Source organism: Crassostrea angulata, chromosome 1 (genome assembly GCF_025612915.1).
Source record: "Crassostrea angulata isolate pt1a10 chromosome 1, ASM2561291v2, whole genome shotgun sequence".
Lineage (NCBI taxonomy): Eukaryota > Metazoa > Mollusca > Bivalvia > Ostreida > Ostreidae > Magallana > Magallana angulata.
In genome coordinates this window covers 37,070,885-37,084,092 of record NC_069111.1, presented here as the reverse complement: position 1 = coordinate 37,084,092, position 13,208 = coordinate 37,070,885, and the positions used below count along the sequence as shown (strand labels likewise).

The 13,208-nt window shown below is 33.0% G+C and overlaps 1 protein-coding gene across 4 annotated transcripts in view; it reads right to left on the bottom strand.

Moving 5' to 3' along the window:
- Positions 1-10,788: 10,788 nt before the first annotated feature.
- Positions 10,789-13,208, bottom strand: part of LOC128162625 (transient receptor potential cation channel subfamily M member-like 2) — a 35,075-nt gene continuing 32,655 nt past the window's right edge. For all 4 annotated transcript variants that reach the window (XM_052825869.1, XM_052825883.1, XM_052825874.1 and 1 more), the window contains one exon: positions 10,789-13,178. In XM_052825869.1, the coding sequence (XP_052681829.1) occupies positions 13,077-13,178 (102 nt within the window). In that variant the 3' untranslated portion in view covers positions 10,789-13,076. The remainder of the gene's footprint in view (positions 13,179-13,208) is intronic.

The window sequence follows — 13,208 nt, the reverse complement described above, 5'->3', positions numbered from 1 at the left end:
ATTGATTTTGAGAGAATAATTATGATTTTAGATTCTATAGTTTAGAGAATTATCCCACTCACAAATAATTATACATTGAATTAAAGAATCGTTGACAGTAAATGAGCCAATGAGGGTTTCATAGTTCTACATAAATCAGAAATATCGCGGGGTTCAATTGTAAAAAAAAATTCACAATTCATTACTGCACTTCACATATTCGCTGAAAATGACCGTTTATTCACAAGCAGATGGCGCGGAGGCGACCTAAATGCCAAATCTGTCCAATGGAACTTTAGTGTTCACATAAAATTTGCGCAGTTATAGACTAAATCGTCCTCTTTGATGAGCATTGCTACACAGGGTTTTACTCTAAGTATAGGGCTATTTTACTCACGAACTTAATTTGCCTTTTTGTCAAGGATAAAACAAAATAGCGATTAGAATAAATTGACGCTGTGAAATGCGACGATTGAAAACGTCCTCCTCAGTTATCTCTCGGATTTTGCAAGAAGATCAAACATTTCGTTAATTTTGTCAAAATTTGAAATTTCGAAATTTTAGAATGTGAGAATTAAATATCAGTATTATGTAATAGAGCGCATAGAAAAGCTTTGTGATGCAGTTTTCAATCTCTTAAGTACCCCCGAATGACATCATCCCCGTACATATAGTTCCGTTTGCAACCGTCCCATATTATCTAAAACCAAATGCATTCAATTATAGATCATTTCTTATAATTAGGGACTCTGGTGGGCTTTTATTGGACATACAACCCAGTGATGACAGGCAAATGTGCAGTGGGAGCATTACACATGTAATATCTTTGGTCTTTCAATTTGATAATTTGCTTTGCCATGAAGGTCTTTTTATGTCATTCTAGAAAACTTTAATGCGTAAATTAATGTTACATGTAACTTGTCACATTTGAAGAGCTTTCTCATTCATGTAGGCCCACTTAAAGTCTTTGTATTATATTATTCTTGTCTAAAATTCTGTAACTTATGCATGAAACATTTGCAAAGTACCATTCCTGTTAACCCCTAGAAACTAGTTCAATCTGTTGGGTATTCCTGCCAATGCTGATATATGTATATATTTGTTTCAATACTTTTTGAAGAGAGTAAAAAAAATTTCTGTAGTGTTTTAGTTGTTTTTTTTGGGTGGGTGGATGTGTTTCCTATCCAATTTAGCCTGTAGGGTTTTAACTATTATCATCTGACCTACAGACATGTTTAACTTATATAATTATGTCTAATGTAGAAAAGGGATTATTTCTGAAATTTTTATATTAAAAACGGTTTTTTATTTCCAAATCTTGATATCAAACAATATATAAACTTACCGACATGATTTGTAGTGATGGGAGGCTTAAAATTAAAGGGATTTTGACACGATTTGAGCTCAAAATTTAAAATTTTATTTTTCCAATTTTAATGTTTAGAATGGTTAATATTGGTAATATTGGTACCTTTAATGCTTTATCAAAATTTGAAATCAAATATTGAGTTTTAAGCAAGATACACAGTTTGAAAATCTTTGTTTTGTAAACAAAGATTGAGCTTTGTTATGGTTTACTGAGTTGGTGTTTTATTGGTATAAATCTCTATCAAATGTTGCTTTTTCTGTTTATCATATTATCTAACTTTACTTCCAACATTCAAATTTTGGTCAGTTATTCAAAATGATAAATTATTTTATCCATAAAATTAGAAAAAGAAAATTTTAATTAATAAAGCCAACGGGATTCTGTATCTTCAATTTTTCTTTTGATAAAGATGAATAATCAATAAAAATTCTAGTCATATTATGCGTGTATCTATGCCTGTATTATTGCTTATAATGAAAGACTTTTTCCTGCAAGTTTTCATTCAAAATATACCAAAACTGACTGCTATAGCCTGCTACTCATCAACAGAAGACAAAATTAAAGAAGACAAGAATTATTTTTATGAAAAACTGCAGAAAGTTCTGGAGGAAACACCAGTCCATTATGGACTCCTCATATTGGGTGATTCGAATGCAAATTTTGGCAAAAAATAACGAGGGGAAAGAATCCATGATGGGAAAACATGGTTGTAGTGTGATGAACAACAAAGGTAGCAAAATAGTAGACGTTTGTCAAGAAAAGAAGTTTATTATAGGAGGCACCGGACCATTCACAGATCAATATAAAATTCAACGGATGGTCACACGCAGAGTCAAATTGACTGAGCACTAATAAATAAGAGGTGACCTAGAGGAACCTTGCAGGAGCATTGAGAGGGACTAATAAAGGAAGTGGCCTCACACTTGTCTTAGTGAAGCTGAATCTGAAATTGAGAAAATAGAGGGGAACGTTGATCACCCCAAGCGAGCAATATTCCACATTCATGAATTCATTTCAGCTTCAATTAGAGGTTAAAGAATACACAACAACCCGACTTCGAACAATTCACCCAATTCAACACAACAGTGTTAGAAACAGTAAAGAAAATATTTGGGTTGAAAAGAAAGAATGGACAACACCAGAGACATGGGAATTCATCGAAAAAAGATGCAAAGTATAAAAAAAAATAAGCACGTACAAACAACCAAGTCAGTCAGACTAAAGCATCAGCAAGGATGTCTATAGCTGGTCTCGTCGCTACGTAGATACATGTATAATGTAGGCTTATAAAAATCACCACCAGGCAGGCTGTATAGGAATATCCTATTCATTCCAAAAGTCGATCATTCGACGATGTTGACTTTGCATATGACATCGCTTTACAAGCACAATGACATCAGGATAAAACGGATGACCTAGTCAAATATAGCAGACAGATTGGACTTAATATGAAGTTAACAAAGCAAAAACATTGAAGATAAATCTAAAGACAGAAAGCAAAGTCACAGTCAACAACAACAGAATTGAAAAAGACAACGATTTTGCATTTCTATCTCAGCAGTAAGATACAGCCGACGGAGGCTCTACTATTGATGTCCAATACAGAATAACCAACGTCCGTGCTAAGAAACATATGAAAGTCATCATTCAAGTATCCCAAAATCAGAATATTCAAAACAAACATAAATGGAGTCCTCCTATATGGTTTTGAGTCCTAGAATGTGACAAATACCATCGCTCAAAAAAAGACATCTACAAGCAAGATGTCTCCGTAGGATTATGAAGATATTCTTGCCAAGCAGGATCTGCAACGAAAAGCTGTGCAAGAGAACTCAAACACCTGCAATAGCTGACAGGATTAAAGAAAAGGAAATGTGTTAAAGGAAACATTAGAGATAGCAAGCTAGGGTAGCCTTAATATGGACTCCACTTGAAACAAGAAATAGAGGGCGGCCAAAGGAGACATGGTGGAAGTCAGTTGAGAAAAAGATGAAAGATCACGAATCCATGGACGCGGGACATGGTCCAGCATAGCCATGGTTCGTGCACGTGCGTGTGTTTCATATATAGTTGAATTTTCAATTATCACATACTAATATATAAATAGGCTACGTACTATGTACTAACGCTACATCTCTCTGTACAATCAAATAGATCTCTTACAAATAAACCAAAGTACCCTAAATGTACAATTTGCTGGTGCTTCTATTTAGAACCATTTTAACAAGACCTTGGACTTTCGGTTGGACGAGCTATCTATTTCTTTCGTCAAAACAAGTTAAAAATGACGCGGTATCAAGTGAAATATGCACCGATCGCGTAGTTTTAGCTCAAAAGCCAGACAAATCTTGTCAATTTCAAACAGCCACGGCTGAGTGGTCAGCAATGAAATAGACAGGCCTACGTCATATTGCAGTTTGACACAACTACCCAAAGTCCAAGGTCTTGTTAAAATGGTTCTATCCTCGACGTCACCCAACACTGCAGCTTTACCTCTGTTAACACAACAATATTATATATAAAATATAGAAAATTTCTTATGGTTGACACTCACGAATTAACAAGAAAAGGTTAAATTGGAAAACAATCAGGATTTACACAAGGGATGAATACTGAGAGGATTAAAAAATATATATTTATTCTTGCCTAAGAAGAATAGAAACATTGAGTCATATCGCATTTGGTTTAAGTATTTAAAAAAAAAATCCGGGGTTGTTTGAGGGAGGAAATGTTTTTCTTTCATTTTCTTTTTTGTTGTTTGGGGGGGGGGGGTAATCGTTACGTTTATCACAAAGTGAATTTGATTTTTTAAGGGGGGGGGGGGGGTCCCGGACCCTCCTTCTAGATCCATGTACCTACTGATAAACCTAAGTAGAATACTGAAATTGGTGATTTCATCATGCGCATATATATCCAAATTTTTTGGAATCAGAATTGAAAATATCACTTAGAGTTGAATAGTGACATCCTAATTAATTCGTGATTCAACATTGTTAATTTTGTAGTAGTTGGGACTATATGGACCGTGGATATCGGCCTGGATAGCTCCTTGGTAGAGCTCCTGACTAGGGCATCTTCGCTAGCCAACCGAAAACCCTTGGCTAGCGAAGATGGACTAGAGTTGCAGGTGTCCCTGGTGCGATTCCCGGTCCAGCAAATATGTTTTCAATGTAAATAAAAATTAGAATATTCATACTGCAAACAATATTCAATGAATTCTGTTTTACTCGTGATGTTTGCATGTTGATTTTCAATATTTCGTCTTTCACACACACTCACTATAATTATGATCGGGATCGAAAAACACCTGAAAGGTCATAACGTCTTCTGCTTACGCAACTTTCAGGGAAGGGAATGGTTGAGGATTGTCACGTACACGCCGATATCTCTTGAACTTGAATGGGTTAAAGGTTACGGATGTGAAATGACTGATCGAATAGAGCTTTGAATGATCTCATCACATTCTAAACTAAGGAAATTGCGTTATTACGTTACCCAGTTGAGGATTGTGTCGATGCGAATTTTCTCGTCAGTTTAAAACTAAAAGCCGGTTTCACAATTTAAAAGGTAATGTTGAAGTCACTCTGTCTCAGTACTGTTATGCATATATCTGTAACGTAATAATTAACATGATGAACAATTTCAAAAATACGTTTAAGTTCTAAACAAATGCAATTCAGCTGATGCATGGAATTTGGTGTCCCAAGGAAATGTCTTGATCACATTAGGGACGTCATACTTATATTCTAACAATATACTAAATGTTTTTTTTCAACCGAGCTCTCGGTATTAAAAAGAAGCATCCATAACTCATCATTAATGTTTAACTCTAATTTGTCTAAGAAGTATTACTAGATTACAATGAGAAATGAAACTTGACAAAACAGAGAAGTACTTTTATATCACAGATATGCCAGATGGGAAGTTGACAGAATCTGAGATGGATTCCTCAGGCATCAGGAATTGGGAAAACAAGCTTAGTGAGGAGGAGAGAGCCAGAATAGCTATCATGGAGTGGAAAAATGACCAGAAAATTGACTATAAGAAACCTCTAAAAGACTACCCACAGATTGGTTTTGGTATGAAATCATCACAGGCATATGTCAATAACTTATACATATAAAATCTATCATATCAGATTGGTGCTGACTCTTTCAGAGCATGGGTTGAAACATATAGTTGCCCTAGTCAACAACTTCGATGTGGATTAACCAATTAAGTTATGCTGATAGTCTGTGAACCAGAAAACACATCTCGTCTTCATTTCTGCTTTTATGAACAGAAAAATTTATAAGAATGAAATTTAAAAAATTTGATTGTTACAAAATTCATATAAATTGGGTTAAAATTAATTGATTTTTTAATACATTGTTATTTGATTTTGTAAAGTGAAAACTGTCCCAACTCAGTTTTTATGAGTTTAAAAGCTGTAGCTATTGAATTGGTAACTTTTTTCAGTGTGACATAGTATTAGTCCTAATTTCAATTGACCACTAAGCTTTACTGACTTATTTTCGAGCATGTTTATACATGATGAAAAAACCCCTGAAAGTTGCAATCAACAGATATTCAGAGGTGGGCGGCAATTCTAAACAAACATTAATTTTATTTTGGTCTAATGGGTCATGTAAAAAATATACAGACTACTGTAAAGTTAAAACTTATTGTACATGTATCTATTGTATCTATTGTACAGCATGTTTAATGGATAAAATGTACTTGTACAACATAGCAGCAGCTCAGTTTTTTTTAGAACTTTATTCTTTGAAAACAACAAGTTTTAGTTCAATATACACTTCAATATAGTTCATATAATTACCTTTATGAACATTTATAATATAAAAGTATAATTACCTTTATGAACATTTATAATATGAAAATAAAAAACAGTACAGGTTCACTTTGGAATTCAAATATTATGTAGTACCACCAAGGAAGGCCCTGCATGACTACTTACTTTTAAGGGAGGATGTACTTCAAAGTAGATAACGGTAGTAATTTGTACCTTTAAGGACAAAACATTAATAAAGGCATTCACCACTATTCACTTAAAAACAAATCAAAATATATTTGTACATTACCAAAAGCTAACAGTTTCTGCGATAAATTCCAAACAATCCATTCTGGAAATTGTGAATGTGTGAAATTCTGAAAACCCTGAATTCATCTGAACTGTTCCAGTTTACGTTTCTGATATAAAGCTTATATTCTAAAAACAAGTTTGCATCCAATATTTTAGGTAGATAAATGAATTGTTAATTCATTGCCCAGTGCAACAGCAGGAGAAAGGACTGGCAACAGGTTAAGTGAATTGTTGTCTTGAAATGACCATGAGCTTCGAATGCACATGTTTCCGTCACCTGCCACTTGTCCCCCGGGTCATTGTTATGTTGTTGTGACCTTTTGTGACCTTTATCATTTGTCAAATTACCATGATTTGTCAAATTTGTGTTTGATTGATTTGACCTTCAGTTACATGGTACTTTTAAAAATTTGTCAGTTTTTTGTTTTTGTTAATCTTGAAAACTGAAATTTTTACTAATTTACTTTCTTACATATTTTCAGGTTTAGCAGGAATTGCAGCAATTGCAATAGGCAGAGCTCTTTATTACAGAAGGTACAAAAGGTTAGCGAGTAAATATCAGCATGTGGAGTTTTCACAGTATCTTATACACACACGTGTGTATGCTCAAGGATTTTTCGTGGTTTGTGCCACTAGTATCGTAGCAAAACCTGTTTTCGAATATCTGTGGAAGAAATATGTAAAGCCGGAAGACCCTAGTCCTTCAGATCAAACAAAATCATCTACTAATGAATAGTCAAACATTATTTGTTTTTAGTTTTATGTGAATGGGCTTTGTACCCTTTTATCTGTTTATGGAAAGTGTTTTTATATTATATTGAATTTTTGCATGTTGTTCAGTAATTTATGTCATTAAAAGATGTTGTTACGCAGTATCTGATGTTGAAGTGGATCTTCATTTGTGTACATCGTATTTGATAATAAAAGAATTCATGTATAACAATTGTATGTGTACAAGTTATGTGGTTTCAGTGAAACAAACTGTACAATCGCATTTATTTTAAAGTCTGGTGCTAAGCTGAAAAAAATACCAGGTGTATTTGTTTCCTTAATAGGTAGATAGACTCTTGTAATTCAATAAAAACTTTATGCAGTAGTATGAGAAAACAAAGTTAAAATAAGATTAATATTAGACAAATAATCACTCACAAATTATTCAATTCATGGGTAAAATGTTTTGGTTCCATGCATCACAAATTTTGGGTTTGAACATCAATACATATCATTGCATTGGAGGCCCTTTTGTTTTCCTCGCAAATCTCGTGAGATTTAGTCCAAGGTTGATAAATTAAAAAAAGATATTGCATGTAATGTAAAGTCATGCAAAGAAATAGAAGTCATTAATATGTATGTTATTACATCTATTAATTTAGGGTAACAAATTTAACTATGCATATAAGTGCCTATTGTGGCACAAATTCATAGGGTAACAACTCGTGGGCCACAAGGATATATATATATGGTCTGCACCCAGGTCAAGGCTCAGGAAGGCAACAGCGAGTAAACATATTCAATTCGACTTGATTGACCATCTGATTTTTGCCTTTGATTTTAAAATTAAACTCAAAAGTTCATGACCTATCAGGTATTTGAATGTTGCATTGTATGGCTCTCTGTGCCAACATAAAAAAATGCAAAGCCAAGTTAATTTTTTTATACCAGTCATGGTACATTTATTCCTAAGATAGAGAAATAATGGTATTTTGCTGTCAACAATTGCACTGCACCAAACTTAACATGGTTTTAAAATATTCTTGCCATTTTTTAATTCATTTTTATAATATTTATCATCAGCTCTGGCAAATTGATGTACCTTTTAAAACTTTTAAAATGTATATTTGTTGCTGCTTTCATTTAAGATATAAAATAATATCTGTTGTGGTAAATGTATTTTGAAGGGTTAATTTTTAATTTCCACTTTGATTGATAAATTTTTGTTTTTGCAATGCATGTCCTTTTTGACTTTGACATAGTGACTACTTCTGTTTGAAAAAATATTCTTTTCCTTTACCGTTTTGCCTTTGAATAATGAAAACCTCATATGTTGACAATCCTCCAAAAACCTGAACAAACCAAATACATGGACGGTACATGTTTAATAAAGAAGGGCAATTTTTTTTTCTTTTCAGAATACCGGACAACGGTACTGAAAAGAATAAAATACTTTATTATTTATTGCAATCTAATTATGATTGAATCTATATTGATTGTTTCATATTTCCATGGAAAATAAAAGTTTTATTTTTTAGAATGAGAAAGTGTTCGTTTTTCTTTGAACAGGGTATCATTAAGTTCCTTTCAGTAAACGGAAATTCCCTGTATTGATAAGTTTTGATAACAACAGGATGTATCCGTTAGAGCATTCATCTGTGAATTGTAAATGAAATTTATTGTTGTCAAAAGACCTTTCCTCTAACAGAGAAGTGATTGTAGAGAGGGGCTAGTACAAAGTAGAACCTATTGAAAAGACACGCAGTTCAGGATATGGCTCAGGTCAACATGACGGTAATTATTTATTGAAGAACTTGTTATAATACCTCAGTATTTTTCTACTTCAAATGTCTTTTTAAGCCCCCCTCCCCCCTCAACACGGATAACAGATACCGGTACCTACATGTAAACTCTTTAATGATAAGACGGATAAGTTCAAGAAGAAATTAACAAAATTAATAGTATTAGGACTTTCATTGTACTTTGTTTGATCCGTTTTCATGAAATGAACTGAGCAAGCTAGGAGTAATTATGAGAAAAGTTCAATTTTAAATAGATGAGAGGGATTGAAGTAATTGCATGCAAGTTTGAATTCCAAGTGTTATTACTTTCAATATTTACTTGAAATTCACAGAAAAAATAGTACATGTACAATTAATTAAATTATTGTTAATTTAGCAATATAAATAAGAGGCAATAAGCATCTCATCAAATGTCAGTGGGTGCATGCACTTAAATTCACACTAGTGTGCATATATGTTGGGTGTATAATACCAATTGTTATACCCCTGTAAAACAGTTACTATATAACTCTATACGAAAAAAAAGCCCAGCATTTTGACTGTTGGACTAGAACTGTTAAAATCGACTGTTAAAAAGACTGTTGACCGGTGACGTCACATTCCGCGAAAACATGTTAGTGATTAGAAGGGGTATAACAAAACAGTTGTTGGCTGTGTCTCGGGCAACAGTTGATCTGTCGGACCAGCTTGCAAACTGTTGACCGCAGCCTTCGGCCTTGGGCAACAGTTTACGAGCCAGTCCGACATCAACTGTTGCCCGAGACCCCAGTCAACAACTGTATACCAGTAACAGTCACCGTGATATGCAAGTCAACTATCCTTTGACATGAATTTTGTTGGTTATATTACATGAATACAGGGATACTCCATACACTGAATTTTATTTTAAATTTATTGGGGGGGGGGTTTAATGTTTCTAGACCCATCTGTCAGCGAGTCCTGTTTTAGTTATTTTTTTTTTAAATCAATCAGCACAATTTGTTAACTGCTAAATCTTTAGAACCGCAAAGAAAATAATATGAAGATTTGCATACTAGTATTACCGGTAATATAAAATTCTTGAGTTAATTATTATTGTGGGAGTTGTATAATCTTGATAGCTCTTCCTTAAAGGAGGTTTTGTGCCGAGTTTGGTTGAAATTGATCCTGTGGTTACAGAGAAGGACATGAAAATGTGAAAATTTTACAACAATTCAAACAGAAAATTTTGATCAGAAAAGTTCACTTGAGCTTTGGCTCAGGTGAGCCAAAAAGAGACAATTGTTTCAATCTATAAAGTAAAAATATTCTATTCTCTACAACTTTGGTGATAACGTACATATTCGGAGTAAACCCACTGTGCTACGCTGTTATGTGACAATATTGGGAAAGAAACTACTTACCTGGTATATAATTACACTTGGTTTTATTTTTTATTTCGATAAACAATATGTCACAACATGGAAGTGTCCCATACCATCTTAAGGACCATACTAGTATCTTGCCTTTTAGCATTCAGAAAGCCTTTGGTCCGAGGATACTCTGACAATTTTACAGGAATTGGCCAAGTGGTTCTTCAGATATGGCCCACATTCTAATAATCCAAAACATTTACGCACACAGCACACATGGCCATCGTACACAGGTCAACTCTTTGAGCCTGCAGTTCAGAAGAACTTAAAAGTGAGAAATTACTCAGTAGATGTATAAATACACTTATCAATGGCTCAGTTTGGCGTTTTCCAAATGTAAATTACCCTAAAAATGTTTCAGTGGTCAATGTTGATTTTGTATTTGTCACATATAATATAATTATAGTTTTGGTGAAGCTGCATGGAGTCTGATCACTTGATTAAAGACAAAAAAACTGGTTATATTTTTATACATTTGAAATGTACATGGATTTTATTCAAACCAAACCCTGTATTGTATCTCTATAACAAATACATTGTACGTGTACAACTACTATTAATACTAAGGACAAGCTAAAACATACTACAATCTGTTAAAAACATTAACTAGGATATAATACATCTAATTTACTTTAGATTATTGTGAAAGGAATGATACGTACAAACAGCAGCCAACCAATACATACTTTTTCAAAATCATTTTTTGATTAAAAAAAAAGAAAAAAGCTCTAGACATATGGTAACCCGTAAATAATTCTGTAAATACATGTATGGATACTAGTATCTGTGCGTGGGATATTAACATGATTTTTTTTTGCAGGAAGGAAATTCATGTAAACATTCAATACTAAGGGTATATTCATACTAGCTGATTCACATACATGTATGTTACATTTCGAAATGAATCAATGTAATATTGCAGATAAACCTTCATATGTGTTTTTTCTACTGTGATGGATTCCTATAATTTACAACTATTCTTTTTGTATGTATATTATATTGAAAAGACAGGATAAACTTATAAATCTATAAAATCTATTAAGAAATTCCTCTTTGGAGAGTGGGGTTGGTTGAGTTACCCTTTCAGGGCTCTGGTATAATTCAATCTATACACTTAAGCACATACCGGTACATTTATAACCTAAAGTTTCTCGTGTTCATTATTTTTCTACTCATCTAATACTTTAACAAATGAAGCACTATCCATTAAAAAAAATACTCAAACATTTTATGACACAGTTACCTTAACAATAAAAAATACAACACCTTTTATTATGACACGTACATTATGGAGACAGTTGCTTACAATAAGCGGAGATCAATAGATCAGCAACCAATGGAGACGAAAAAATAAGCCTCAGTGTGTAGCACCATAGAAAAAATATCATGCAAATTCACAGTTCATACAACCAATCATGCTAATCCCAAGCTACTATCGGTTTTCTTCATAGTATTCTACTTTCTGCATGTGTTATCCAATGTATCATGCATGCGAAACACAAGTACTAGTTTACTAGCTTACTTAAAGTTTGGGTGTTCAATATGACATTTATTTAATATAAACCAACCTTTTTCCATTGCTAGAAATTTTCGCAAGGTTTGCGAGAGCCTAGTCGCAAATATTTTTCGCCAGGAACCAGTCATAAAATATCCCGGGTATGTTATTTTATAAATCTACATCTTGATAACGAAAAATAGGCCCCACAAACCAGTTTACCTCCAGTATGTCACAAAAGGTAGTTGTTGCGAAAAATAGTTGGTTTACAGCATTCAACTCCATGACCTACATTCAAATGAAAAACTTAAGACAACAGACTAGTATCTGGGAGAAAAAATAACAAAATCAAAACTAAATCGAAACAAAATTTAGTCCTAGAAATAAATAACCCCTACCCTTTTTTTCAAGTTGCATTTATAACTAATCAAAATTAATGAAAATTTATAACATAAATGGCAAGACAATCTGTATTAAACTGATAAGATATACATGTAAAAAGTAATAAAGTATAAATAATATGGCATGTCAATAAACAAAAGATAAATTGATGAGCAAAAGCAACATTTAAAAATGCACAGTTGTGAAATAATAAAAAAAAAAAACATTGAACACATTAATGATCAATTACACATGAACATTTTAAAAGTTCAAAAAGTTTGCAAGAAACACTCTTCAAAAAGATGGCAAAAATTAACAGCAAAACACTCAAATCTACCTATTGTAAAACACCTGTAAAAGGCCTGTTTTCCTCGGAGGTGGGCTAGAACAGTAAAATCTGCTACTTTTATTATATCAAGTTGTATCAAGAAATATTTTCAATAGATCTCCTAAGAAAGGAGATAAAAAGATTTTTCTTTCAAGGAAAAATAATAAATTTTTATAAATAAAACAAGAAACCCAGTTGAACCATTTCATTTTGTGAGATAAGGTCCCATAATTTAACTTTAGTTGAAACTCCAATATAATTAAAGTAATTATCTTTAAAATTATAATGAGCTCTTACACGTAACACAGTTGTATACATCAATAATTTCGGACTGCAGATAAAATATACTTGTAAAATTACTTGTAAATACATGCATGTAAAATTTTCTTTAACATTGCACTACGTCCTGCACCTTACAACCTGAATAAAAAAAAATGTTTCGTTCACATACAAGTACTTGGAATATGTTTCAACACATAAGGCATAAAATGACTGTGGGCAGACCAGCTTTCACAGTGACAGCAGTTACATTGGTTTCTAAAAGTAGGCGCCTTGATTTCGAGCTGCTTCCTGTACAATCAGGTTTTGATTTCCAGGAAGCCGAATATATGATGATACTTCCTTCCATTTCTTCTCTTTCTGCAAAACAAAAAAAATCAAATCAGAAAA